The 27,740-nt window shown below is 42.1% G+C and overlaps 2 protein-coding genes and 1 long non-coding RNA gene across 4 annotated transcripts; 1 reads left to right on the top strand and 2 right to left on the bottom strand.

Moving 5' to 3' along the window:
• Nucleotides 1–45: 45 nt before the first annotated feature.
• On the top strand, nucleotides 46–16,349 carry LOC117779324. Its single transcript, XR_004616984.1, has 3 exons — nucleotides 46–187; nucleotides 7,669–7,677; nucleotides 16,229–16,349. It is a non-coding gene; the product is annotated as an uncharacterized LOC117779324 (long non-coding RNA).
• vgf (VGF nerve growth factor inducible) lies at nucleotides 2,458–10,178 on the bottom strand. The gene is made up of 2 exons (XM_034615410.1): nucleotides 9,833–10,178; nucleotides 2,458–7,568 (listed from the first exon to the last, which is right to left on the bottom strand). Exon 2 carries the CDS (start codon nucleotides 7,516–7,518, stop codon nucleotides 5,314–5,316), a length of 2,205 nt encoding a protein of 734 aa, XP_034471301.1. The 5' UTR covers nucleotides 7,519–7,568; nucleotides 9,833–10,178; the 3' UTR covers nucleotides 2,458–5,313.
• Nucleotides 15,032–27,532, bottom strand: ap1s1 (adaptor related protein complex 1 subunit sigma 1). 2 transcript variants are annotated; one of them, XR_004616983.1, is made up of 6 exons: nucleotides 27,220–27,423; nucleotides 23,492–23,670; nucleotides 19,039–19,147; nucleotides 18,334–18,471; nucleotides 16,107–17,353; nucleotides 15,032–15,772 (listed from the first exon to the last, which is right to left on the bottom strand). XR_004616983.1 is itself a non-coding variant. In XM_034615413.1 (5 exons), exons 1-5 carry the CDS (start codon nucleotides 27,220–27,222, stop codon nucleotides 17,306–17,308), a joined length of 477 nt encoding a protein of 158 aa, XP_034471304.1. In that variant the 5' UTR covers nucleotides 27,223–27,532; the 3' UTR covers nucleotides 15,032–17,305. The 2 variants fall into 2 exon arrangements, 1 of the variants encoding a protein (XP_034471304.1); XM_034615413.1 differs by having other exon boundaries at nucleotides 15,032–17,353; nucleotides 27,220–27,532.
• Nucleotides 27,533–27,740: the final 208 nt, after the last annotated feature.

Raw genomic sequence — 27,740 nt, 5'->3', positions numbered from 1 at the left:
TCAGCTCATGAGCACTCTCTGCTGTGGTTACTCACTTTGCTTTGTCAGCACAATCTTTCTTGCGTGACTTTACCAACACCTTCATGTTCTACCTGTTGAGTCTAGCCTTCCAAAACAAACAGAGACATGTCTCAGTGGGTAAATATTACAGTGAGACAGACACTGGGTGGACTGGTTATATTTTACAGTGAGACAAAGACACTGAGGGGACTGGTTGTATTTTACAGTGAGACAGATACTGAGTGGACTGGTTCTATTTTACAGTGAGACAAAGACACTGAGTGGACTGGTTATATTTTACAGTGAGACAAAGACACTGAGGGGACTGGTTGTATTTTACAGTGAGACAGATACTGAGTGGACTGGTTATATTTTACAGTGAGACAGACACTGGGTGGACTGGTTCTATTTTACAGTGAGACACACACTGTTTATATCTAAATACAAAATAACTGAATCACTTTTTACTTTAAAACTCAGCAACATGAGTAACACGTGCAGGATTTCCAAACCTCTGTGTTCACCAGTTTGTTTATCAGTTCAATGTTTTGGTTTGAATGCATGTCTAATAAATGTGCACTGTGTGAGTGTGTGTGTGTGTGTGTGTGTGTGTGTGTGTGTGTTTTGGTTCTCTGCAGTGGCTGCATGATGATGTTGGTGGATGAGTCACCCAGTCTTCACCACGTGACATCATGAATCACTGCACCTCTCCGTGGGCAGAGCTGCAACCATCAACCACTCCACTCCTCCCCCTCCCACAGTCGCTCCCCCCCCACCCTGCCTCTGCCCAGCCCTGTGTTACTTTTTCTTCACCCTCTCATCTGCTGTGCTTTCTCTTCTTCCCCATTCTCTTCTCGTTTATTTTTACCCGCAGCCTTTCACTTGATTCTATTTCAGCTCAGCTTGATACTTATTTTAATCCCGTGTCTCTTCCTTACCTCCAGTTCTGCTTTGAAAGCCTCATCAACTAATGCATGTCCCATTTATCATTTCCATCTTTTATCTTTGTGCATCTGTGACACACACACACACACGCACGCACACACACACACACACACACACAGATAGAGAGAGTTCCCACGTCTGCTCTCAGGTGGAAATGGCGTACTTAATTCGACAGTCCTTCAATCAGCCGGCTCGTTCTCAAACAACCTCAGTGTTTCTCAAACACTGACACAGACCTACATGTGTGGTCACTGGTCTGTGTGGGTGGCTGCACATCCCCGCAGCACTCAGCCCTAACCTCCAATCACCCTGCTGAACACCCCACCTCTGAGCAGCATGACATTTTCAAAGGCAAGAACAATCCTGCTCTCTGTTCCACCATACCTTTAGTTACCGTCTGACCAGCCCTCAGCCTACACAGGGATCACAGAGGACTGTCATTCTGAACAATAGATTGGATTTATGTTTCATGATCTATTCACCACGTAGGAGACTGGGTCAGTCGCACTGTACCAGAACATCACTGAGGGAGCTACTCTGATAGTCAATCTAGTGACAGTGAGATTGACAGTGCAGGGACTACTGATGCAAGTTACTAAACAAAAACAGGTCAGATATGGTCACAAGCAGCTGTTTGTGGGTTCATCTAAATTTAAAGCCATGAGCGGCAACTGGCAGTTAATATCTGCGCCCTCAGACTCTCAGCACTCTATATTATCTCCTTTTATATTTTGAAACCTTTTCCTTTAACGTCTGTTGATCTTACATCCTGCACCGTAGTGTTTCCCATCTCCGGGAATTACACCAGTTCTCCCTGGTGTTTACTCCTCCTGCTTCTGCTGCCTTGCCCGGATTTTCACACTTTGAATTTCCATTTCCAATTGGGTTTCCTGCGCTGAGCTTAAAGGGATAGTTCACCGAAAAATGAAAATCCACTCATTATCTCTACTCACCTCTATGCCAATAGAGGGCTGGGTGAAGTGTGTCAAGAGATCAGCGAGAAATGACGCTAGCTGCGGTTACTGTCGCGAGTTCTCGTGTTCATAAAATCCATTACAGGATGATTGCCTAAAATATGAATGCTCAGTGGTCCCACAGAGTCGTTTCACTCACTAGTGTAACATACATATTACAGAGGGGGCGACTGTGGCCCAGGAGGTATAAGCTGGTCGTCCACAAACCAAAACGTTGGCGGTTTGATCCCATTCTCCCCGAACATGGGCCGTGTGAGTGTCCTTTGGCAAGATACTGAACGGAGTTGCCCCTGACGGTTGTACCAGCAGTGTGTGGGTACTGTGTGATGCAGGAAGTGCTGCACATAGATTCATACATGAATGTGTGAAACAAAACTAGTTATAACGCTATATAAATACAGACCACCTACCATTTACTTTTAACCAATACAATAGTAACTTTTAACTAAGGTGAGTTTTCAACATTTTTCCTGTATCACGTTCATGAGCCCCTGAAATAACTGACTCACATACAATCATCTGTATCCACAATGAAGCGTTTTTGGTAATAAAAATAGTTGACTTTATTTCTTTCTTTACGCGCAGCCAAAGTAGTCATTGATATGCGCCTCTAAACATCCAGCAAACGCATGTTTATTACGATGGTTACAACAAGGTACATCTAGAAAGACCATGGACAATACTCGCCGCATACATGACTCAAACATTGATCATACGGTACACCAATGTCATTGTTTCTGTTAGCTTTAAGATTTTTTTAATGCTTTTTTTAATTGATGCTTGTACGAAAAAAGAATTTAAATGCAAGTATAGAGAAACGTGCAGACACTTTACCCCCACATCCCTTTTTATCTTCCTTTCTCTTTGTTATTCTGTAAATTCCTCATCAGTCTTATCGAAAAAACAGCAGGTCAATAAAACCCAAAATGTACAAAAAGCTTTGTTTCTTCAATTCAGTTCACTTTCTTATGTTTGACGAATGACCTTGACTAATTTGTTCACTGCTAGATTGTCGATGCCATGATTCTGTCCAGGCCCTGGCAACACAGATGCTGAGGTTTGCTCGTCACTTAGCAACAGGCGGCCACAAAGGTCAGACAACACCTACAGTCCGAAGAGTAACATTTGCTCCAGCTCCCAGTGACATATTTGAAAAACAGGGAAGAGGGAGAAAAAGAACAGTTTATTGATTACTGATCATCAGTAGCCATTTAAGAAGAGAAAGGAAATCTCAGCAGTACAGTCCTTTTTTTGCACATTTTATAATTGTTAAAACACTGTCGTCCGACCCGAGCCGTGAGATGCATGATTCATGATAATTAACAAACTGCGGCTTGAACAGATTCAGCTGAATATGAGCAAACTGTTCCCATCCTCGGTGGGAATCAGAGATTTGTGTTCATCATCCCATCGGGTTCCCATTTACAGAAGAGGTCGCAGCCTCTCTCCCATGGACGATATCAAGTGGCACAGAAGACAAATAAAGAGCACCATGGGCGGAATGTCACAGTGACATGTAAGGCAGCAGATTTCTGCTCAATTTGGAAACAACTTTCCCACCTACAAGTGTATAAAATGTATCAATGAGGATTATGAAACATTTAGAAAAATGATTAAAAAATAAGATTTAAAAATAGACTCTGGGGGTAATGATGATGATGAATGAAAAACAAATGATGTATAAGTGAGATCACATCAAACTGGTCTTCATTGTGCTGAAGGGGACATTGGGCTGAAGGGAGCTTTGGGCTTAAGGGACACTTTGGGCAGGTATCTTTCAACCGTAGAGGGGCGTTGTTTTAAAAAACGAGGTCTCAGGCTTTGGGACTGAGAGCAACAGTCAGGGGTGGAAAGCCACTAACACAATCTTACTTTTTTTCTCATGGGATTTTATTGACAATAGAAAATATAGAATCCGTCTCCCCCTTTAAAATGCATTTGTTTGGTAAAAGAACGGCGTGCCTCCACCTCTGCATTCTCCTCTGTAGGTGTCAACTGTATGGAGTTTGGCCAGGGTTTGGGTGCCATGGCAACAAGGTAATTGAAGTTATGCAAAAGGGTGAGTCATCCGAGCCATTACAGTGGTGTTAGCGTGGCTTCCACTGCCCTTGTATGAAATAAGCTTTTTGGTACATTATATTTCATGATAAAGAGCTTTGGTGGGTATGTGTGACCATGCATAATGAAAAGGTGCTCCTCTAATGAGGTTTGTTTTGCTGCATTTTTATACAAATAATACAAAATGATATATTTGCATAAAATATATTCATTTTAAAAGACAAGAACAGGGGAGTGACTTTGACATGAGGCCAGTCCCAGTTTATGTATGATGTTGATTTTATTTCTATACGGTGAATTGGCCAAGGGTTGATATATATAATATGGCCAAAAGTATATGGACACCCACACTAGCATACAATGATATCTTTAGCTCTCATAGAGATTCCAATGTTGTGTCGACAATTTGTCTGAGCCAAGTTGTGTTTCAACTCAGCGATACCCCCCCACTCGTAAAAATGTCCATGAGGAAATGGTGTCCCAGTTTGGTGAGAAGGACCTGACTGTCCTGCTCGAGATCCCTGACCTCAACCCCATCCAACACCTTTGGGACGAGCCAGACCTCATGACCCCACATCAGTGTTCTCTTCAGCTTTTGTGTCTGAATTGTGGGTCTGGTTTTGGGGCGGAGGCTGTAAGTGTAGCTGATGAATGACCACTGTGTCAGAACCCCTATTTGTTGTGTTTATATATTATATATATAATGTTTGGTGTCCACATACTTTTGGCTCAGTTGTGCATATTCTTTTCTGATGAATTATGGGTTATGAAATCTTTTTAGAATGTTTCCCTGCCTGAGATAATCCCACAAATGTTCTTCTTGTGTGTGTTTACAGTGAAATTCCACCAGCCGTCTTCACAACCTACGATTCATCTGACTTTGAAATAGATTTTTTTTTTTTTTTTTTTTTTTAAAGGTACAGATCACAAGATATTTAAGCATCCTCCTTTGTTGGCATATTAAAATGTCCAAATGGAGAAAGTTGTCATGCTGGGAATTTGGATGAGAAGTTCTTGCATGATACAATTCTTTGCCATGTCGCGCTTTCCACCGGACCGCGTTCATCCTGGTTCTCCCTCCTTCACACAGGAGGAGAGTAGATGTGTATCTTTCCTTTTCATTTCCCCTCCAAAGTTTCATTTTATCCAGATTACTTCTGGGGAAAAAAAGGTCCTCTGTATTGTCCTTGTCCAAATAACAACCAACCCAAATATTAGAAAGAAAGTTGTTACGTGTGAAAAACAAAACCGAACAATCAGCAACATAAAGAAATACACTCTTTCCTGTTCATCTCTCCTCCTTTCCATTTTCCCTATTCCCGCTCGTGTCCGTGCTTCAGTCCAACATCCGTGGTCTGTTCAGGAGTATCTGCTGTATGTACTTCTCCAGATCGTCACGGCTGCTGCTGTCTGACTGCTTTCCAGCCACATAATAATCGTCTTTCCTCATCACTGCCGGTGCCAGGCCTGAGTAATATGTCTGCTTCTGTTGAGGAGAGATTACCGGCATTCGAGGAGGGGAGCGTGGTTTGGGAATTGGCTGAAACGTGCGTGGGTATAACGGGAGGGGGTAGCTGCTGTAGTAGGGTTGCTGTTGAATTCCTGCGGGTGGGGTTTTCAGCCGAGGTTGGATCCAGCTGTAATAACGACGCCTGGGGGGGAACCTGTTAGCATCATCCGCAGAATTTCCAAGGTAGCTGTTGCGGGTGAGAGCAGGTTTGGGGAGGTAGTAACGGGGCTTGGGTCTGGGGGGAGTTGGATAATAGAAGGGGTAGTAGTCAGGGTAGGGCTTCCTCTGGTAGTAGAATGGGTAAACGAAGGGGTAAGAAGGGTAGCCACTCCAAACAGACTTGGGGGGTTTGCGCCAGAGGTCCTGTTTGACCGACAAAGCCTTCTGAGGTTTGGGCCATGGATTTTGACTGGCCAGCAGAGGGTTTACAGGCTTGCTCCAGCGATCCTGTGATTTTGCGGATGTTTTCTCCTGGAACCAGGTTTTGAGGAGATTAGCAGCGGGAGAGGATAGCTTTGATACAGGCGGGCTATTTTGCTTGGTGGAAATCGGTGACGTTGAGAAGCCGTTGTTGGATGAGAACGAAGACGACAGGGGAGTTAGAGGTTGTTGCCAACGTGACGTGAGCTCAGGTGGCACGTCTTTCTTTTTCTTCTTCTCCACATCACTGATGATGTCCACCACGTCATCGGCAGGAAGGTGTAGCTTGCTGGAAATTTCGATCAGCTTGTCAATAGTCTGAGGATCGATATCGTCCTCCTCGGCCGTTTCCTGTTCTTCGTCAGACCTCTTGTCCTCTGCAGCGTTGGACAGAGATGAACTGTACTTCTTGTTCCCGTTATTCTGTTTGACCATGTAGCGCAGCAGCATGTCTGAGGCGATGTCGGCTAACTTCTCTTCCTCCATCTTGGCTCTCTGCGCCTCTGCTGCCTGCCTCCTCATTTCCTCCTGCTCTGCTTTGGCCCGAACTTCCTCCTCCTCTGGACTCAGCACCTCCTCGTCTTCCTTTTCCTCCTCTGGCTCATCTTCTTCCATCCCCTCCTGCTCTGCTGGAGGCTGAGACTGTGCGGCATTATTGCCATAGTTACTGTCCTCGAAGTCATCCATAAAGTTCCCTCCCTTGAATGTTGGTAGACTTAGGGCTTTCTGCGTCTCCTCCTGCCATTTCAGTTTCTTCTTCGACATGGCAAGGTTGCTACCTTTATTTATTGGTATGATGTAATTTTGGTTACTGTAACCTCGGCTCTCTCTCTGGTTTTGCTCTGAATCCCCATTCCTCTTAGTGGCCGTGTCCAAACTAGGAAACTCCTTCATCATGGTCTCAAGGCTCCTCAGCTCCTCTGGACTGAGCTGCTCCTCCTCCTCATTGTTGCCTTGTTCAGAGCCGGCTGGTCCCTGCTGGGGAGCAGCACCCTTCTCATTCTCCACTTGTCTATCTGGACTTGTGGGCTGCTGTTCCGTCTGGACCTGGACTGTCTGACTTGTGGTACGACTTGTCACCTTTTCAGTCATCCTTTCCTCTTCCTCCTGAGCTTTCTTCCTCTCCTCTTCCTCCTCTCTTTCTTGCTCCCTCCCCTGCGTGGCCATCAGCAGCTCTAACTCCTGTCGTCCATCTCTGTCTCGGTCGGATCCTTCCATCGTTCTCACTTGTCTGTACTCCTCCTCTTTTTTAACCTCCCCTCTCTCGGCTTTGATCTCTTCTTCTATCCCTTCGTGCGCCTCTCCCTCCATCCTTCTCTCTACTTGTGAGTGATTTAGTGCCTCCAGTAAAACCGCTGCAAGTGTTTTGGGATCCACGTCTTTAAAGAGCTCCTCTTCTGCTTCTGCCTCTTCTTTCTTTAATGACCGTCTCTCCTCATCCCTTCTTTCCCCATCTCCTGACACCATCAGCCCAGGAGGAGTATTTCTATATGGGCTATGAATCTCTCCAGGGGTTTTGATAGGATTGGGGCTGGACAGTTGGAGGAAGGAAGCCCCTGTCAGGAGGACCAGGAGGGTAAGGACACTTGAGGCATTACGGTACCCAGTCATGGCCACTCAGAACTGGACCTGCTATGAGTAGCAAGGGCGATCAGAAATGTCTGGAGGAGAGAGAAGACAGAAAGAGATCTTCAGTTTCTCAAAAAGGAATTCCACTCCTCATTAATTAAACAATACAGGAAGTAGTGTGTTTATGTGGAGTGACAGAAAGTAAGGGTGTGGAGGTCAGGGTGGCAGATGAGTGACTAGGATGTCTGACATTCAATTATGAGACTGGAGCTTTAGGTGCCTGTTTTTTCCCCCTTATCTTAACTTTCGGCTGACATGCACAGATATCGTAGGAAGGAAGGATTCCAAAATGTGACCAGTTCTGGACATAAATGTGATACTTTGATAAGTAAGTAATTTGATTTTGGAATGGGAATGGGATGCCTACACTAGGCTTTTCCAGACTGACTGTCGTAAATCGTTGCTGTGACTTTGCGGGAAACCGTCCCATCCAAAGACATTCACAATAGTTTATAGAAAAAGCCAATTTTTCCCTTATTCTCTCATTGGTTGTTGTAGGTCATAAAGAGGCAGCAATATTAAGATAAGACCAGTTAAAAAAAAACTTGCAGGTGCTTTAAATCAAGTGACTGTTCATGCATGCTTCCTCTGTGCATTCATTTTGGACCATAAAAAGGACAAAAATAAATAAACACTACAAAAAACATCATGAATAACACAAAAAAGGTACATTTTGTATTTTGGCAAGGTATTGAGAACGTATTCTGTACTTCTGATAATGGATCACATGGAATCCCAGGTCACTGTTTATGAACTGCATCAATGCTGCATATAGTATTACAAAAACTCCCATGACATGGTTGGTTCCTCTTGTCAAATGTGATATTACACATGTGAAACCACCAATTCCAAATGCTCTATTTGGAATTCCGACGCGCGGTCATTGAGTGCTCGGCCAATGACGACCAAGAAGGCACTAGCATTTGATTGACTGGAAAGCCCTAATGCAGCTGATCAGGTGTGGGCAGAGCAGGGAGAGATGAACACATGCAGGGATGTGCCTCCTCGGGACAAGGAGGCAGCACTGCTGCGACACTGGAATGCCATTTTGCTGATGGAGCTCAGCACCGAGGACAGCTCCTGACGCTGCTGCTTGAATCTTCAATTCATGACTGCAACAAGTGCAGGGATGTTCACTGCTGGGTTAGTTTATATATTTTTTAAAATATTTGTTTACGGATGAAATGTGTTAAAATTTCCCAGTGGAATTTTGTTTTTTTTTTTAATGTAAAAAGAACAGGAAAAGCCAATACCAGGCCAACAGACTGGTTGAGTAGGGCATATTCTGTAGGCGAGGCAAAATGCAGGGGATGTGTGAAGTGCGATGTGCAATATAATGAATTATTAACATACACAGCATCTAATGTGACTGATCGAATGTTCTATGTACAAACTGAATTGGCTGGGTGCATCTGTCACATGTTGCTGCGCATGTGGGCTTCCAGCCTAAGCAGATCACACTACACTTTAAACGAGCAAGGCAGATGAATAATCGGCTCCTGGGGGGGGGGGGGCAGGAATCAGCAGAAAGCAGGGGAGTCCCCCTCCCCCTCCTACACAGACAGTGTAATATCCCCCAACCGACAGGGGCGTCAGTATTATGAAGACATTTGGATACGTCAAAGGATCTGTCATCATCTCTGTGGTATCCTAACCTTTTTTTCTGTCAGCATTACTGCACCCTAATGTCACTCATGTACACAGAGCAGTGTCATTTACTTCCTTTTTCACTCAGGTTATTTTTGGCAAAGTGAGTCAACGTAATGAGGGCAGGATGCAACGGTAATTGCGATGATGACGATGATGATGATGATGATGATAATGATGATGACGATGATGATGATGATGATGATGATGATGACGATTTTGGGGGAAGAGGTCTACCTCTGTGGTGACCATAAACCATAAACCATAAACCATAAACAAAGGAATATGACAAGTCGATGAAACAATAGATTCACCCTCCACGTGAGATGCAAATCATGCAACCAAATAATAATTGCGTGTCTATAAACAATTGACTGTAAAAAGCTGTTGAATTGAATTCATGTGATGAATAAAAGATGTCACAAGTCATATCTCATACATCTAAATGGATTTTTTAATCTCCTGCAGCCCAACAATCAAAGTAAAGGTCCCCCTTCTCTGCACGTTTTTTTTTTTTTTTATGTGAAAAGAACTCTGCACGTAAACAAAAAAAATAAATAAACAACACTAGAGATGTTTTAAAAATTCTCAGTAATAATAATCAGATTTCCCTCTGAAGAAAGAGAAGTCGCTTCAAGTTGACACTTACTTGCAGTTGCGTGGGAGGATTCCAGGTCCCCCTCCTCGTCACGTCAGCCTCCGATCTGCTACAAGTGCCAGCTCTCACGCTCACAGCCGTTGTTGTTGTCTAATGTTCCGTGTCGTCACTGCTGTTGTTGTTGTTTGTTTGTTGCCGAGTTGCGGTGTCTCTCCTTACGCGTCTCTCCCGAGGATCCCGCGTGTTGCTCGTCTGTCTTCAGGACCACGGGCAGCGGCTGCGGCTCTTTTATACCGCCACCCTCGTGGCTCACGTGATTCATGCGTCAAACGGTCCCCATTGACGTCACCAGGCTGGGTTTCATTCATAAGATTTCTCAGCAAACCCTCACGCACCCACCCTTCCCCCCCACCCCCCTCTTCGGTGGAGCCAATTAGCTGCAGTGCTGGGGCTGCTGAATGAACACGGGCAGCTGAATGAATGTGCATTTCATCTGTTGTCTGTCAGGGGCGGAGAGGAGACCAGGAGCAGCTCCATCAGGGTTCAGCTCTGACAGACCAGTTGTTATCATGAAAACAACACGAGTGTTAATTATGAATGTAAAGATGCAACAATTTATATAATAATAATAATAATAATAATAATAATAATAATAATAATAGTTGTTGTTTTCTAAATCCTGCAGCTCTGGAGTCAGATACACCTGCAGAGAGAAAGAGAGAGAGAGAGAGAGAGAGAGAGAGAGAGAGATAGAGATAGAGAAAGAGGAAGAGGAAGAGAAAGAGGAAGAGGAAGAGAAAGAGGAAGATAGCGATAGAGAAAGAGAAAGAGAAAGAGAAAGATTGAGAAAGAGAAAGAGATAGAGATAGAGATAGAGAAAGATAGAGAAAGAGAACGATAGAGAAAGATAGAGAAAGAGAAAGATAGAGAAAGAGAAAGAGAAAGAGATAGAGAAAGAGAAAGAGGAAGAGGAAGAGGAAGAGAAAGAGGAAGAGGAAGAGGAAGATAGCGATAGCGATAGAGATAGAGAAAGAGAAAGAGGAAGAGAAAGAGGAAGATAGAGATAGAGAAAGAGAAAGAGAAAGAGGAAGATAGAGATAGAGAAAGAGAAAGAGAAAGAGAAAGATTGAGAAAGAGAAAGAGAAAGAGAAAGATAGAGAAAGATAGAGAAAGAGAAAGATAGAGAAAGATAGAGAAAGAGAAAGATAGAGAGATAGAGACAGACAGAGAGAGAAAGCTAAGGGGAGAGAGAGGCATCCACCCGGGGATTGACGACAGGTCTATGACATAACCTTTCACCTGACACATGTTTTAAATGATATGCAGGTGTACATTCATACCCTTACTTTCAGGAGTGTTGGCACCTCAACAGGATCTTTGCCTGGAAGTGTGTTCTCTACTTTGTCCCTGTTCTGCTTCAGTTCCTGTATAATGTGGTGCTGCTGGCCAACTCTCTTCAAAACCTGCATCTTATTCAGCAATCCCCCCCCACCTGTCGCAGTACTTAAGGACCAGCTGGAACAGTACTACTGTCAGATCATCACAGACCATCTGATTCAAGCATTTCGGCCAACTTTGTCCGATCTCTGTTAATTTGGACGGCTCATTTCTCTCACATCAGTTCATGTTTGAATCGGATGTCTGTATGTCCGTTCCACCCATTGAGTCTGAACTGAAATTCAAACTCTTCCTATAAAAAGGGTTATAAAGTACTTTTTCAATTTAAATTATGTTTGCAGGACAAGCAACTGTCCAAATTCAATGATTGATTATATTTCATCCTGGTTCAGTTCTAATTTTGACTTTATATTTCAACCCCTGACAACATCATTCTAACATTTTTTCAACATCTTAATGTTTGCTGGGTATAATCTCAGAATGGTTTATATTTGGGCCTGAGAAAAAGTTCTCCGACTCTGTAATCAGGATCAAGTTAAGCACATAACTTGCTCTCTCCCAAACATTTTAGTAGTTTTTCCTTCCTCTAGTTGAGGGTTAAGGGCAGAGGGTGTCACACCTTGTTAAAGCCCTATGAGACAAAGTGTGATTTGGGAATATGGGCTATACAAATAAAATTTGATTGATTGATTGATTGATTTTCATTTGTTCTTTGACAGGATTGAAACTGACTTTATTGTGATATAATTGTAAATGTTACTGCTCAAAATACTCACCAATGTGTTTGTGCAAATGAGCCCAAAAAGGTGTTGTGGGTTTTCAAGGTGGCTTTAATTCCAAAGTGAACAATGTTGTGTCTTTGTAATTGAAGACCTTTTTTCACTGAAGGTCTGAGTTGTATCCATTGGAAAGGTTCTGATGGTAACAGTTACCTAACTTGGCAGTAAACCCCCTGATGTATAATGTGATGAAAGGAGCATACTCTATGTTCTATTCTGAAACGGACAAAGCAAATATTTCAGATCTTATTTTCAAATCTTTGAATCCAATTTTTGAAATTTCTAACACATGTATGTTTATAAAAAGCCTAGTTTTAAATTTACAGAGTATTTTACTCAGCGGTGGCAATAGAGGCACATGTATATGTGCACATGTTACACTGCTGCTTGTAAAATATTAGGGATTTGCTTAAACTGGTGATGCAACACTGCATGCTTACTCTGCATTCATTTCTTTCCCGCTGTTATCTCCTGGGACATTGTTGAAATGTGTAGGCGTTGTGTTGTTAGATGCATATTGGGATTTCTTCTCAGCCACTTCTGTAAGTTAAAAGGGTTTAGGCATTTTGAAAAAAATAACTGATGCTTGGGGGGGACAGCCACAAAAGGCTAAAATGCTGTATCAGACTGACTTGCCAGCCCACTTGATATGAATTATTAAGGAAGGTGTCCAATAGATGTGGGTTAAGTTTGTGTGTCCTTATCACAAAAATGTGTGTATAAAACATTTGGAATTATGCAACAATTAGGAGACAACTGGTGTTGTGGAACATATTTTAATGTGCAGTACCTGCTGATTTGACAACACATCAGGAACAAAAGGTTTGATTTAGCTTAAAATGTTTTATTTCTTTATAAAATTACATTCACACATTGAGTCCCTTTAGCCTTCCTACACTAGGGCCCCACCACACGCCAGCTCATCTTCCTCAAAAGAACCAAAAAAACCTTTAACAGGAGATTCAAATTCAAAATCTTCACTCTGTTTGAATTCATTTCCAAACAAGAAAATTACAACATTCATTGCAAGGCATTGCATAAGAGATTAATGATACAACCTTAGTCAGGTAAAAAATCTTAAAGTGGGCGCGGACTCCAATGAAAAGGAAGCAGGGACGAGGATCAAGGGATCGGCACGCTTCAAGAGAAGAGCTTGTCAGAGTGTGGAACAGCAGGAACTCTGCGCCATTGGTTTTGGAACTTTGGGAAACAAACCACTATCACGTCATACCGCAAGTGGCCACATGAGGCAGAGTCTGAATCTCATTCATTGTGTCATGCGTGAACAACAGAGTGCAGTGACAAATGACTTCAGAGAGACTAAAAAGATACAACAGAGAAACTAGACTGTTGGAGGAGATCAGGGAGGCAGGAGGTTATGAGAGCAGAGACATGTTTGCCTTTAGATGGTGTACTGTATAAAACGTATGAAGGCCCTCAAGGTCACACAAAGACAATAGTTTCGATCAAAATTCTGATTTGCATTCACTTCTCCTGAACGCTGGTCCACGTATCGTTTTGCAGCCGATCATAACTCAACATATTTTTAGTCTTATATGTCCATGGCCATCTTTTTCACTTGTTCTACAGGCAGATACTGTGAATCATCCTCTCTAACAGTGGAGAAAAAACAATCAGATCACATGTTAAGGCCTTAAGGAGCTGAATGAGCACACTGGAGGGTTCCAAAGAGACGCTGCTCCTCAACTGTGAACGTGGTGATGTCATGTGTTGTCGAACGTCATTATGGTTCCGCTGCTTGACTTTGATTGCATAGCAATGTGGTAGTTGTTTAGAGAAGCTCAACTCTTCTAGCAGCAGCACAGGCAACCAGCCAATCAAATCATGATATGTCTAAATGAGCCTGGAAGGCTGAAATAGCTGGTGAACCTGGTATGTATATGGTATCTGCTTGTAAAGTCAATTTCCTGTGTACTTTACTTATTATTGCATGGACAGCTAGCCTAGCACTTTACCATGAAAGCCAGCTATGTTGTAGGAAACTGATTGGTTGTCGTTATGACGATCTCGATCATCCAATGGTCACGAATTACACCAATGTGTGCGTATGTCTACTATATGGACGAACAATCAGGGTTCAGCAGAGAAACCCCGCCCTCGGACTTTTAAGGCGTAAAGATGGGAGGTCATTTGAGGGTGTAGCACTTTCCTGGAGAGGACACTGTTGCAGTGACAAGCCAATACAACAACAGTGTTATATAGTACTTTCATATGCAGCCTTAAATTGGGTTTTCATGATGAGCAATAGGATTATTTTCAGACACCACAATATTTACTGATTTAACCACAGGGTAAACAGGATTGAACATGGCAACAGCTGAGGATTTGACTGCCACAACAGAAAGTTTCCTGACCCACAAACACAAACTCCAACCATCATTATTATCTGAAGGATTATTCACACATTCAAATCTTTGAACTCCATCCTCTCTGTATTGCATTTAGTCTTAAAACCAACAGCTTTCTAAGGAAGGCAGCAAAGCCCCGGAGAGAAGAATACCAAACTTTGAGCTTCACTAAAATCTTCCACCATCCATCATCTTCCAACAGTCTTTTACAAATTTAGAGACGTTGTAACCAAGGAATCTGATGAGTGAAAATCAAATTTATTTTCTCATAAAAATGAGACAAAGCTCCTGAGAGTGTTGTATAATTGATATCCAGGTGTAATGACAAACATCGAATTACAGAGGATTGGGAAAATGTGGCAAAACCCTAGAAAATGGCAGCTTATAGTGATATAGCTGACAGGCATTTTTAGCGAAGATTTTTTTGACCATTTCAGTTGCATAAAATGAGCGATGATACATATTTCCTATAGTACCATAACACCGGACCCTATTTTAGAAACATAAATAAATAATGACAGTATTTACAGTACCGGCACTGTCAGAGTAAATAGAGATTTCGGCAGCAGAAAGTCTCACTAAATGGTCACAGGATAAGAAATAATCACTTAAATGATCATTAATTCCCGACTTATTGATGTAAGCTTGTGAATATTTGCTGACACATCACTTCCTGCGACACATTTTTGCTTTTAAAGACCTCATCTTGTCTGAGGAAATAAGATAAGTGAACATGAATACGACGGCTTGCAAAGAAATAGCAACATTTTAATAATTTGTTTTCCTTTACTTCTATTGGTATAGCATTGGGAGCTCATCCTGAATTTCACAAAACACATCAAACTTAGATTACCAACACCAATAAAACTGCACAGTGAGATGAATAATTAAAAACATTGTAAAAAATATTTAGGGGAACATAAGAAACATGTGAGACCATTTTCGCACAATATCGTTGAATTCAATCATCAGGTGATTTGCCAGCGGGACAAAGTCAAGTCCCAACTCCAACACTGAACCTTGCTTCTTTTCATCCACCAGTGTTTGCTGTCAGGAGGAAAACTTGGTGGAATGTGATTCTCAGCTGCACCTTGTAAAATTGCATAAGACAGATTGGACCTTTCCATCTCATCTGGTACATCAGTCCACTCGCGGTACATTTGAACGGCTCATGTGTGAACAGGCTCCGTCTTTGGTTCATTATTTACGATTCCACAATGCACTTCCTCACCGAGTGTGTTGGGTGAGATGGGCCAATCACAAATGGAAGAATACAAAACCAAACTCTGTCTGATGGCGTAGTTATAGCCCTGAGTCCTGTCGGTTATGATCATGTTGCTCTTACATCTCTGCATTGCTGAGTTCTGAGGATACAATGACTTCATATGGCTTTCTGATGTAAGAGAATGAAGGTGAATGTTATCGCCCCAATGTCCACGTCCTCCCTCAGAGCTACTTCCTGCTTCACATCTGAATGGAATAGTGATCATTAGCATTTGCACTTTTACAACATGATGCACTGCACTGTGTTTCTCATCCAAACTGGCAATTCAGAAACACGTTAAATAGTTAAATTTGGGATCTGTTTGGTTGTCCTTTGGAGTAGCTGATAGGAACAAGGGATAAAACTATAATATAAATCTCCCAGACTTAAAACTACAGAGAAAACTTCAGGTGATAAATGATTTGAGCACAAGTTCTGCTGTAATAAATGGAAATGGGCGACAATGACCATCCTGTATGTTCTGCAGATTGCACAGTTTGTCAATTATTTTGTACATTATTACATAACCATAACCAACAAGAATCATGGCAAATCATGGTTACCAAAACAGGACTGCATTGACAGAATTTTACTTTAAACATCTGGGGATATTCTACATTTTTCTCAACGTCAACAGATCTCATGTGCAGGTCAAAGCTGATAATGAAGTGATACTAAACAGTTCGTGTTCACTTGTGCGATATAGCTCATTCCTCAGAGACACAGAGCTCCATTGTTCCCAAGAGTAACACACTGCTCCATTAGGTGACCTTTTCCATCATTGACAACAGGCACTGTAGTTTACATGTTCCCACACACACCATCCTGCTGCCACAAATATGAATTAATCAGTCACTGCAAATACAGTAGTCCCCAACAAATTGATTATTTTTTCCTATTTTAGTAATAATTGTTAAAACTACAGCATTCCCCTGTAGCATTTTTGGAAATTGCTGAACCTTTTGGAAAAATATATCTATGAGCTGTTGTTATTTAAGATTTTCCTCCTACGTAGGAATCAGTGAATTTGTGGCTGAGAGCCACAGACAGAGGAGGGATGTTAAAGTGTTCAGGGCTGCACAAACTCACTGCTGGTTTTGATCTTTCATGAGAATTATTTAAAATAGAAAAACATGTAGAGCGACATCAAACTCACCACTTCAGTGATGTCCTCCTTTTTTGTCTGTCTCACAAGTCTAATGACCAGTCCACAATCAGAGTAACTCACGATTATTCTCGACAAGATGTGACAGTTCAACCTGCTTCTCTTCAGTCAAACTGCAAACCTGCCTCATAGTGACTCAGACAGCAGTTTCCTCTGTGGCTTCTTATCTTTACTTACTTACAGCAAAGACAAACTCCACTTCCCTCCTTTTAAATAAAAACACCCCACCCCCAAAGCCACATATTAGTTTAAGTGTAACTCATTACCTCCACCCTATGCCTACATCACACACAGACACATCCACACACACACGCACGCACACACAAACACACACACGCACACACACAGAGCTTTAGGGCCTGTCAATGCAATGTAAGGTTCTTCCACTCTTAACTGTGTCTCTTCCCTGGTTCAACATCAGTCCCCAGAGCCACAGATACACAGAGCCAGTCAGTCAGTCCAAGACAGTGCAATCCCAGATGCTGCCCCATCCCCTCACATCCAGCTCTCTACCTTAGTATCTATAATCTCTCACAACAACGCTGTGTATTATGCCAAGCCCATTTCCTCCAACACACTCCTGGGAGACTCGTCCTCCTGCAGAGGGGAACACAGAGACATCAAAATGAATTACTCAGTTACAATATGAAAATGAAAAAAAGAACGTATACACTTTTTACATCATTATATTTAGTCATTAAGTCAACATTATATTCAGCGTGCTAGCTCTCAGAGGTACAGACACGAATCACGACATCAGTCAGGCCAGAGACCGTGGTGCTCTCACGTTCCTCCCACAGCTTCAATAAATGATAACCTGAGGCTGGGTTTCACACCTCGGAACTTACATACCGAGTACACTGTGTCTGGATTGTGAAAGAGAATTAGAATGATTGTGTTCGCACTGCATCTGTTAAAGCAAAAGATGATCTAAAAAGGCAAATTAGATCAATGATGGGTTTTAGAATTCTGGCCTCCAGCAACCACTCAGTTTACTGCAGTTAATATGGTCACAATCTTCCCTCCTGTGTTGAATTATCGACAGAGAAATGGTTTCGTAGAGTATTATGTCACAATGACATTGACCTTTTGATTGTAAAATGCCAATTTTATCCAGTGAGATATTTATCTGAAAATTTGTCACGTTATCAAACAACTATTGAGTTAAAATGTGTTTGTTTGTTAGTAACCTTGAATTTTTTTTACTTTTAGCACCAAAATCTAACCACTTTATCCTTTCAAGAGAACACTGGTATTAAATTTGAAGAAATTCCCTGAGGGCGTTCCTGAGACATCTCGAGAAACCCGAAGAGAGAGAGAGAAAACAACAAGGCTTCATGACACCTTGCTGTAGCTGGGTGCGCTCCTACAGATCCATGGAATAGTTTTTTACCAGATGTTTTGTGATAATCTGCTCACATAATGTCACACCTCGATAAGCCCTATGAGGCAACTGAGAATTTGTGAATATGGGCTATGCTAATACATCGGATTGATTGATAACTGACAGAATCAGGAAAGGAAATCAAACCGTTCTTGACGGAGGTGGTGGATAAAACCCCTGAAGCCAAGCTTACCTCCTGCAGTATGTCCGCTTGTTCGATGGCTTTGAGGACGCTCTTCTTAGACGTGTCCTGGATCTCTCCTCCCATTAGGAACTCATCTAGAATGAAGTACGCCTTCTCAAAGTTAAAGATGATGTCCAGCTCACACACCTGTACAAAGCAAAACACAGGTCATTCATGCTTCCTGCTGCAGGAAAAGTCTTCACATACAACGCATCCAGGTTTTCTGTTCTTACTTCCTGCAGATTGAAAAAGGTCACAGTGGAACTAATTTGGAATCAGCTTTGATAAATCAAGGATAATAAAATTCAATTCAATGCTATTTGTATAGCGCCAAATCATTACATACATTATCACTTTACATTGTAAGGTCAAGGCCTTAGAAATTATGGAGAGACCCCAAAAACGACTTTTGATAAGCAGTAGGTATTGCTTATCATTATTGTTTGTTAATATACACACACACAACAGCTCCATCATGATGAGTGCTGTCTGATCACGGCTTGGTCTTCTTAGATCCACTTCGGCATTACACATCATGTTAAACAGACCTGGGACCTGAATTAGACATGTTTGACTGTAGGATCCTTGCTCTAAACTAGGACTGGGCAATAGGGTTTGGAAGGAACAGTGAATTCCTCAACTGTGAAATCAACTACAGAGAGCTTGCAAACAGACCAGGAACAACACAGGGATATTTAGAGATTAATCACTTACACTGCCAAAGTATTTATCAAGCAGCTCTACGAAGCGGTGAATAACTTCCAGTGTGATCAGCTCATTGTCCTGCTCTTCAATTGCACAACAGAAATACAAGCTGGCATACCTGCATGAAGAAACACACACACAAGAAGAGTATATCAATACAATAACACAACACATGACTGAAACTCACAAAAACACAAATGTAAACATACAGGGCCCAACGTTACACCCTGCACAAAGCATCTTTGTTTGTTTCAGACTGACACAGTTTGCATTTCACATCCAGTATCCTCGTTGCACTTTCACCCATTGGAGCGCCCATGATCGTAAAATAAGGTGTGCTCAGGCGCATTGCCATCTTGAGGCAACAGAAAACCATTTCATATAAACCTTGTCTTAAGCCAGTGACACAGTATTTCACTGATATCTTAATGGGATAGTTCACCCAAAAAGGAAAATTCACTCAGCAGTAACTCGCTGATCTTGTCTCGCGATACTCACGATTCTCGCAAGAACTCGCGATAGCTGAAGTTGCTGCAGCAGTAACTAAGAGGACTACAGCAGATATTTAGGCTAAAGACATGGTGTAAATGACGGTGTTTCAAGTTGAATTTGAATGTTGGGGCTTACGGACACTTGCATGACACCATAGGAGCAGTATGGAGGCATTTACTTCAATTGTATTGGATTTGGCTGCAACGCTGTTTACCCCTGAAACTAGAAAAGTGTTTTGTGGACTCACACACTTCACCCACCCTTCCATCGGCATAGTGGTGAGTAGATAATGAGTGTTTTTCTATCCCTTTGAAGCTTTTCATGAAGACAGTAACATGCGCCTACATAGTTGAGTGCACAATGAGCACACACTGCATTAAACACACACAGATGGTCAAGCACACTTGGTTTTTAAAGGGAATGGGAGATGGTCATCCAATAGGTTTATTGTGTGTTTCAGATAAAACACACCAGTGATAAATTAAGAGACTCAAGGCTACATTCAGACTGCAGGCTCAAGTGCCCCTCATATCTAAGGTCTGTTTTTTTCCTGACTGTGTGGACAGCACAAGTCACATTAAATCTGATCTTTTCCAATTCGGGCCACTAACTCTTACCCAGGGGTCGGCAACCCACGGCTCTGGAGCCGCATGCGGCTCTTCAGCCCCTCCTCAGTGGCTCCCTGTACAGTGTTATGCATGAACAATTATATTTTTCATGAACAATGAACTGAACGAATCAGTTTTCATATGATGAACGTTAACGTGAATGACGTTCACTCCAGCGAAAGTGAACGTCACTCACGAGCTTGTCTTTGTTGACACACAAAGCAGTGTGCCGTTCTCAACTTCCCATTTTGATGTTTACATAAAAACTACCCTCAACAACTTCAACCCTGATTCTCTAAACTATGAGTGGACATTCTGCCCGCCTGTTTCATCTTTATACAAACTAAACACGTTGGACAAGATCCTGTCTGAAGTCTGATATGGAAACCATCAACTCCCAAGTGTACAATCAGCAACCACACTTAACGATTATAAAATACAGAAATTTAAAAAATCATTGAAAAAGTAAGACGATATTGATTTTGATTCGATTTTTTCAAATACGCAGACAGTTTTTTTTTTACAATAATAAGTGTCTGGATGTTGATAAATCTGAAGCCATATTAGCCTATGACTAAGCCCTCACAGCATCACACAGCATCCTCAAATGAACATTTAGGCTAGTTGTTGTGCTAAATACAGGAGGTTTTCTCTCAGATTATAAGGGATTCACAGCTCTCACGGTCTGAATGTTTGTATTTGATTTGTGCATCCAAAGTTTGATTGACAGCTTTCACTCTAGCCTAGACAAACGAACTGGCAAAACAGAGTGGCAGAATGGCAACTGAAAATCTTGGCAGTATGACCTGAGACCCCTCTATACAGTGTTAACTTGTTAAAATAAGCTGTTTAGATACAATATTAAACTCTCACTTAAGGCTGCAACTGGGGACACTTATTTGTTCTCATTCATGTACTGATTACCTTCCCAAATAAATAATTGGTCGACAAAACATTAGAAAACAACAAAATGCCTATCACAATATCCAAAAGCACAAAATTACTTTAATTTATGATAATACACATTTTATATATTTATACAAATTATACTCGAAGACCAAATGCAACTGTCAAATTTGGCAACAGTATAAATATATAATATAAATATGTAAACTGTGGAATTTAATTTAAAAGCAATCCAAGGCTTGTGAGAAAAGGCAAACAGGAGATTTCCGCTGAACAGCAGATCCTCTACTACAAGTGCAGTGTTCCCTCAGTCTCCACTGCAGGAATTCCCTTAACACATCACCCACCTAGCAACCCACACATACACGCACGCATGCGCACACAGACACAGGCCGATAGCTTCTTTGTTTTGCTGGTCCACCTCTGCATTCTGCTCACAGTACTGAGCCTTGACTCACTTATGTGAGTGTGTGTGTGTGTGGTTAGATGGTTAGATCGATGAAAAAAGAATGCAGGGTCTAACCTTGTCCACCCACCTAAAATATAACGATACTCAGCTACTCAACTTTTGTTGGTCTCTGTGAGATGAACTTAAGTACAGTGTAGTGTTTTAAGTAGTTAAACAAGTAAGTATAATATTAAATTATAGCACTCGCCGCCATTTTGTGCGTCAGGACAAGTCTAAGGGCAATTAACTTAGTAAAGGAAAAATAACCAATAAAATTAATTGTGTGACAGTTCCCAGTGAAAGTATTACCATTAAATAAACAATAAGACACTTATTTACAGGCTGCTGCCTAAATTGTGTTAACATCTGCACAGACATTTTTCCTCCTTTACCTAGATTAACAGCACTGCCTTGTCAGGTTGTGTTTGGCCTTTAGGTTGGTCTCTACCCTACCCAACACACACACACACACACACACACACACACACACACACACACACACACACACACACACACACACACACACACACACACACACACACACACACACACACACACACACACACACACACACACACACACACACACACATCAGACCTGTCTACAGAGCTAAAATGATTTAACAGCAGGTATTTTGCAAAGAAGACATTTTAACTATGTCCCCTTAGGCTTTGAGAAATATATAATATTATTCATATTTTTCAAAAATGTATGGACAAAATTATCATTTGGGAAACCAACCGGAACTTCAGTGAGAGGGTGAAAATAATTACAGTGGAAACGGCTTATGGTGATCACGGATATAGTGATCAAGCCTTATGGATATGGATCAAAAAGCTTGGGACAGAATTGTTCCTATACAAATGCTTTGTAAATATTTTGGTTATAGTGATCAGGTAGTCTCCTTACAGTGTTCATTTTGGGTCTCTACATACATGTTTGGACAATAAAAGTTATATGTGACAGTTTTCACTGGCTATGTCAGTAATTTACTGCTCCTCTCTGCGTCATACAGAAGCTATGCAATTTGGTTATTGTAATCAACCGCTTATAATGATCATTTTGGCACAGGACAAATGTGATACTATAAGCGGTTTCCACTGTATTTGCAGCCCTAGTCATGTATATTCAAAATATAAGCCAAGAAATGAACAGTATCTAACATCGTCCTCTCTTCCTGTTGCCAAAGCAGAACAGTGGGGCTGTCACTTTTAATTCAAATTTGTACATAGTTTGCCGTGTGATCTAGCAGAGGGTGTTGATTATCAGCTTGATCTATTGCATGCCTTCTGGATCTATTAGTTAAGTAAGCTAGTAATGTTCTGTTGTTTTGCTTAATGACGACGCAAGCAAGCAAAGACACAAAACTTTATCTGAGAAGCAGTGTGTGGAATTATTATAGGTTCTTTACCACACATGTAGTAACGAACAAAAATAAGGCTATAGACTTTCCCGTTCCGGCTTACTTTTCAACTAAGCTTTCCACCCAGGCTGACAGATAAGGCACTATAGACAAACAGAAAAATGTCAGTGTTCAACCTAATTCGACAACATTCAGATGAATTGTGCGTTGTGTCCAATTTGTTATTGATTTGGGGAAAAGTGACAGCTTTAGAGTGCAGTCACTTGTATGTGTGTGCATGTGTGCATGTAATTTGATATACATTACGAAAACACAGTCAAAATTAATTCATGACTCAAAGTGGAACCTGACATTCATTCAGTATGTACTGGTTGTTATAGGTTTTTAATAATAATAATAATAATAGGATCTGAGCAGTCGCTGCTCCAATGGAAGTTTTGGCCAAATATCAAAAGAAACTCTTGGCTGTTGTGTGGTTGTGCTCTTTTTAAGCCTGTGTCTAATAACAGTCAGCCAATGAGGTGACAAACTCTTTTAAGTAAAGTACCTCATTATGGAATCCCCGACATGGACACCTCTGACACTTCCAGCTACCCAGCATGACTGAGAAAAAACGAGTGGCAGTTTATAATTGAGTGTTTTTACCTTTTATAGACAATCTTGAGGTCCCTCCATTCTAAGAAGCTACACATCTTTGGTTTGCGGGCCAGCACGATCTGCATCAGATCCCTGACCATCTTCTTCTTGTCACGCTCGGATGTGGCCGTGTACCACTTCTGCAGACGCAGCTTCCCCTGTCGGCTGAAAAGCAGCATGAACCTCATCTAGGAACAGAAAGGGACGGATACAGTTTAAAACAAGGAGAAGAATGAGAAGAGGATTTATACACATTCCATACCGACGTATGTACAAATAAATAAGGATATGTAATCAATATTAATGACTAGGGGTGGGCGATATATCGAATATACTCGATGTATCATGGCTTTTACCACATGCAATGTATAAAATGACTTTATCGTCCATCGAGTGTAAATTGTCACATGAATGTTTTAAGCAGCATGACATTCTCTTTGAGTTTCGCTTCTCTCGCTCTCTCTCTTCTCAGGCCCCTCTCACAGGAGACAGTTCACTCCCCCGCCCATACAGAGTTTTCTGGATGGGGCGGGGGAGTGAACTAGTAGGGAAGAGACTCAGAGAGCATGGAGAGAAAGAAAGTGAAGAGTCCCAGCGAGTTGACGTGAGTTCAGAGATGGTTATTGAGAGTTTGTTCATATTCTTTGTGAACGCTGAACTGAACTAATCAGTTTACAAATGATGAAAGTGAACGGCGTTCACTCCAGCGAGAGTGGACACTTGTGTGTGTGTGTGTTGTGAGGTGCGAGGTGCAAGGTGCGTTCAAGTGAAGCAGCCGGTCATTAACTTGGTTGAAGAACAGTGAAAACAAACAGTGAAAACACAGAGTTCCCTCTATGATTCACAGCTGCTCAATGATCAGAAAAATATAGCAATACTTGTTTTAGGCCGAGTCGCCCAGCTCTATTATTGACTACAAATGATGGTAAAGGTCTTTACTTTTTAATAGTTCTCATGACAGTACTGAATACCATCTGGAATTGGCAGGTGAACTGCGTTTGCACAGAATGTTGGCGTTTTTGCGATGAGTTTAAATGCGTGCCTCATAAATTCTAGAGCTAATCAAACTTACACAAAGTAAACGTCAAGTAATGAACGAGTCCTAATAACTTCTGATTAGTGTTGGTGTTTATTGTTAAAGAGTAAAGTGAGCACAGGTCAGCTGGGGAATGTGGAGGGAGGACACTCCGACAGGATACTCTGACAAGATAAATGGCGATTCGACTTGACACTGTAGCTGTAATAATTTTGCAGGAGCAGGCTGCTGTGAATCGAAACTGGGTCACATACTGCAGTGACTTTGATTATGACAGCTCTAATAAAAGAAAATCTAATAAAAGCAACCGTGACACAAATCTACTGTAAAAGAAAAAAACTAAAATAGCCCATTTCATTAGGTTGAAGAGCTCAGAAGCGTAATGTGTCATTCTTGGTAAGGCTACAAAACATTCTGCTGCACTGAAGGTTCCCAAGAGCCAAAGTGCCCATATTTTCTAAATTGAAGACGTGGAACAACCGGGACTGGAAGGGAAACGAATTCTAATGCTTGGGCCACACTAGGTGTGTGTTCAGAGCATGGTGGCTGCATCACTGACCTGCTGCATCTTGCGGACGTCTGTTGCTCAAACAGATGGGTGCCTGCTGTGGAACTCCTACATGAGGTTTCTGGTATGAGGGCTGTATTACCTTGAATAAAAGCAGGCCTATGTGCTCAACTAAAAGCCAGGACTCTACGGTACAAAGCTGTGCATTATTCAGACCTTACTTGACAACAAAAATCTTGTTCAACAGAAACACTAGAGTGATTTCACTTTGAAACAGTACGAGAAGTGTTGAAAATAATTATGTACGTTATATATTTGCTAGATAGGCAATGAAACTGTGGTGAAAGATCGTTTTCTATTTAGCTGTGAACCACATACAGTACGTGGAGAAAACTATCTAAAGAGCAGCAGGCACACAGGCAGTGTAACCTGAAAACATGTGCGCCAAAATTAAAAAAGGCAAGACGTTCCCTGACACAAGTTCAGGACACACATCTAGTGCGCCCCAGGTGTGAGTGTCATGTGTGGAGAAAGAAGTTTCTCCACACAGAAAAGTCTGGGGCTCAACCAGAGATATCAATGACCTTTGTACTACTAATGTATATTAGTTATTTACAACAACTCCACTATTGACCACTTATGTGCAGTAGTGACAAGCTGGTGCTAAGTTTAATGTGTTTATAGCTGACTTATGACAACTCTGCAGCATTGCTCAGACTCTTGGCTTTTTATATGTTATCAGACTAACTGCCAACATTACAAACTGGTATCACAAGTGACTTGAGTGCAGCGGGGATAAAACTTTCGCCTGCTTAAGCTGTGTGGGTGGTGGCTGAATCATGCTCGTCCCTCTGGGCTTGGTGTAGCCGGGTGCCGTCACTGCTGAGACTGTTCAGTCAAGGGTTAAACTGAGCCCCCGGGAGCTGAGCTCCGCCTCCTCCGAACTGCACTCTGCTGGAGCCCTGCTCCATCTGCCTCAGCATCACAGCACAGAGCCAACTCCTGCAATGCCTGAGACATAAGCTTTTCCCACGCTGACCAAAGGCATCAAGTGGATTAGAGTTTTCAGTTTTGCTGCCCAAATACTTATAATGATGACACTAATAATAACGATAATGATTATTATTATTATGATCTGCCATTGGAAATGTCTTGGGGTATAAGCTAGGGATGCTACAGAAGGACATTTTCCTACCGGCTATTAACACATGCAGTCTTGCAGGTTACACCAGACATTTTAAAAGAAAAGAAGTGTAATGCCTAAGTATCTGTGGAGCACTTACTGAGTAAGATTGCATTTCAACTGTAAACATTTTTTGCAGTAGTGTCCCTCTGCCCTCAGGCATAACAGGCAAGGCTAATGCAAATGCTAGGAGCAAATATAGGGTTCCTCATGGTCATATGTATATATTTCATAGTTAATAATAAAAAATAATCATCCATTCACAAATATAAAATGCACAAACAGAACTTAAATCATGCTTACCAACTCAAATAATCTGAGGACACTACACTTCACCCAGTATAAGCGTAACAACCTTCATCTTATTATCAGGGACACCAGTAGAAACAGTAGGTCCTTCTTCATCCCAACACCCATCCTCATCAATAACCAATCAGCTGAGACGGTCGACAGCAGCAAATAAACAGAAAGCAGCTCTGAATACTTTCTGAACACAATGTACACTGAACATATGGTCACATCCCTCTAACCCTGTACTGTGACGATACTATTGAAAATTGGGCCGATTATTAACATTCAACAATTTAACAGTTGAAGTGTACTCTAATCTAACATAGTGATATTAAAATGAACAAACTGTAGTTGCTGGCAGGAAGCTAATAGCAGCCCCCTGCATTGTTGACACAAACTAAAGTCTGACGCTAAACCCGAGGAAGCTCGACAGTTATTCAGACCTGGAATAACAATCATGTCTCTTCGTCCATTTAAACAGTGCTGGGTGCCTTTAGGTGACTGTATGTGATACCTGGGGCGGGGGGGGATGCAGGGACAGAGACGGGACTGTGTCCCCCCCGCCTGCTGTTAGGCGGCCTGTTAGCTCGTCAGGCTCCGCTGAGAGAAGCCAGGTGAAGGTGGCACAGGTGGAGACTTCCTGAAACCATACACCTTGCTAGCGTTAGCTTAGCATCTCGCCCCTGCCTCCCTGAACCGATGAAGTCGCGCCGACTCACCATGTTATTCCGGTTCCCGCGGAGCTCCTGTCGACGTTACGGGCGAACCCTCCCCGTGTACTGACCGGTCCGACGGAGACACACACACACACGCACACGCACGCGCCGCCGCTAGCACCGACGCTCCATGTCTGTCAGACGAACCGAGCAGGACTCCGCTGCCTGCTGCACTCAGCAGTTCCGCCTCTGACGAACATGCGCACACTGCGCCACATGTCTCTCCCTCGGCTGTGCCTCTCAGGTGACACCTCCACCGAGTCCCCGGTCTCACGAGTCCTCGAGAAGGGTTCGAGTCCGGGCTGGAACGCCCCCCTGGTACCATCTGTAGCATGTCAGATCAAACTTAAGAACATAAGAGGAGTCCACAAGATTTTGGTCAAATATTAAAAGATTGGATAGCACTTAAAATACGTGACGTTCCATCCTTTAACATTTCTCTGATCTTTTTTTTACATGGGTGACATGGTTACATTTCTTGTTTTTTGCTATTTGGATCTATCGCTTTCTTCATCTGTGCCAAA

This window comes from Hippoglossus hippoglossus, chromosome 18 (genome assembly GCF_009819705.1).
Source record: "Hippoglossus hippoglossus isolate fHipHip1 chromosome 18, fHipHip1.pri, whole genome shotgun sequence".
Lineage (NCBI taxonomy): Eukaryota > Metazoa > Chordata > Actinopteri > Pleuronectiformes > Pleuronectidae > Hippoglossus > Hippoglossus hippoglossus.
This window is presented reverse-complemented; position numbering and strand designations above follow the sequence as displayed.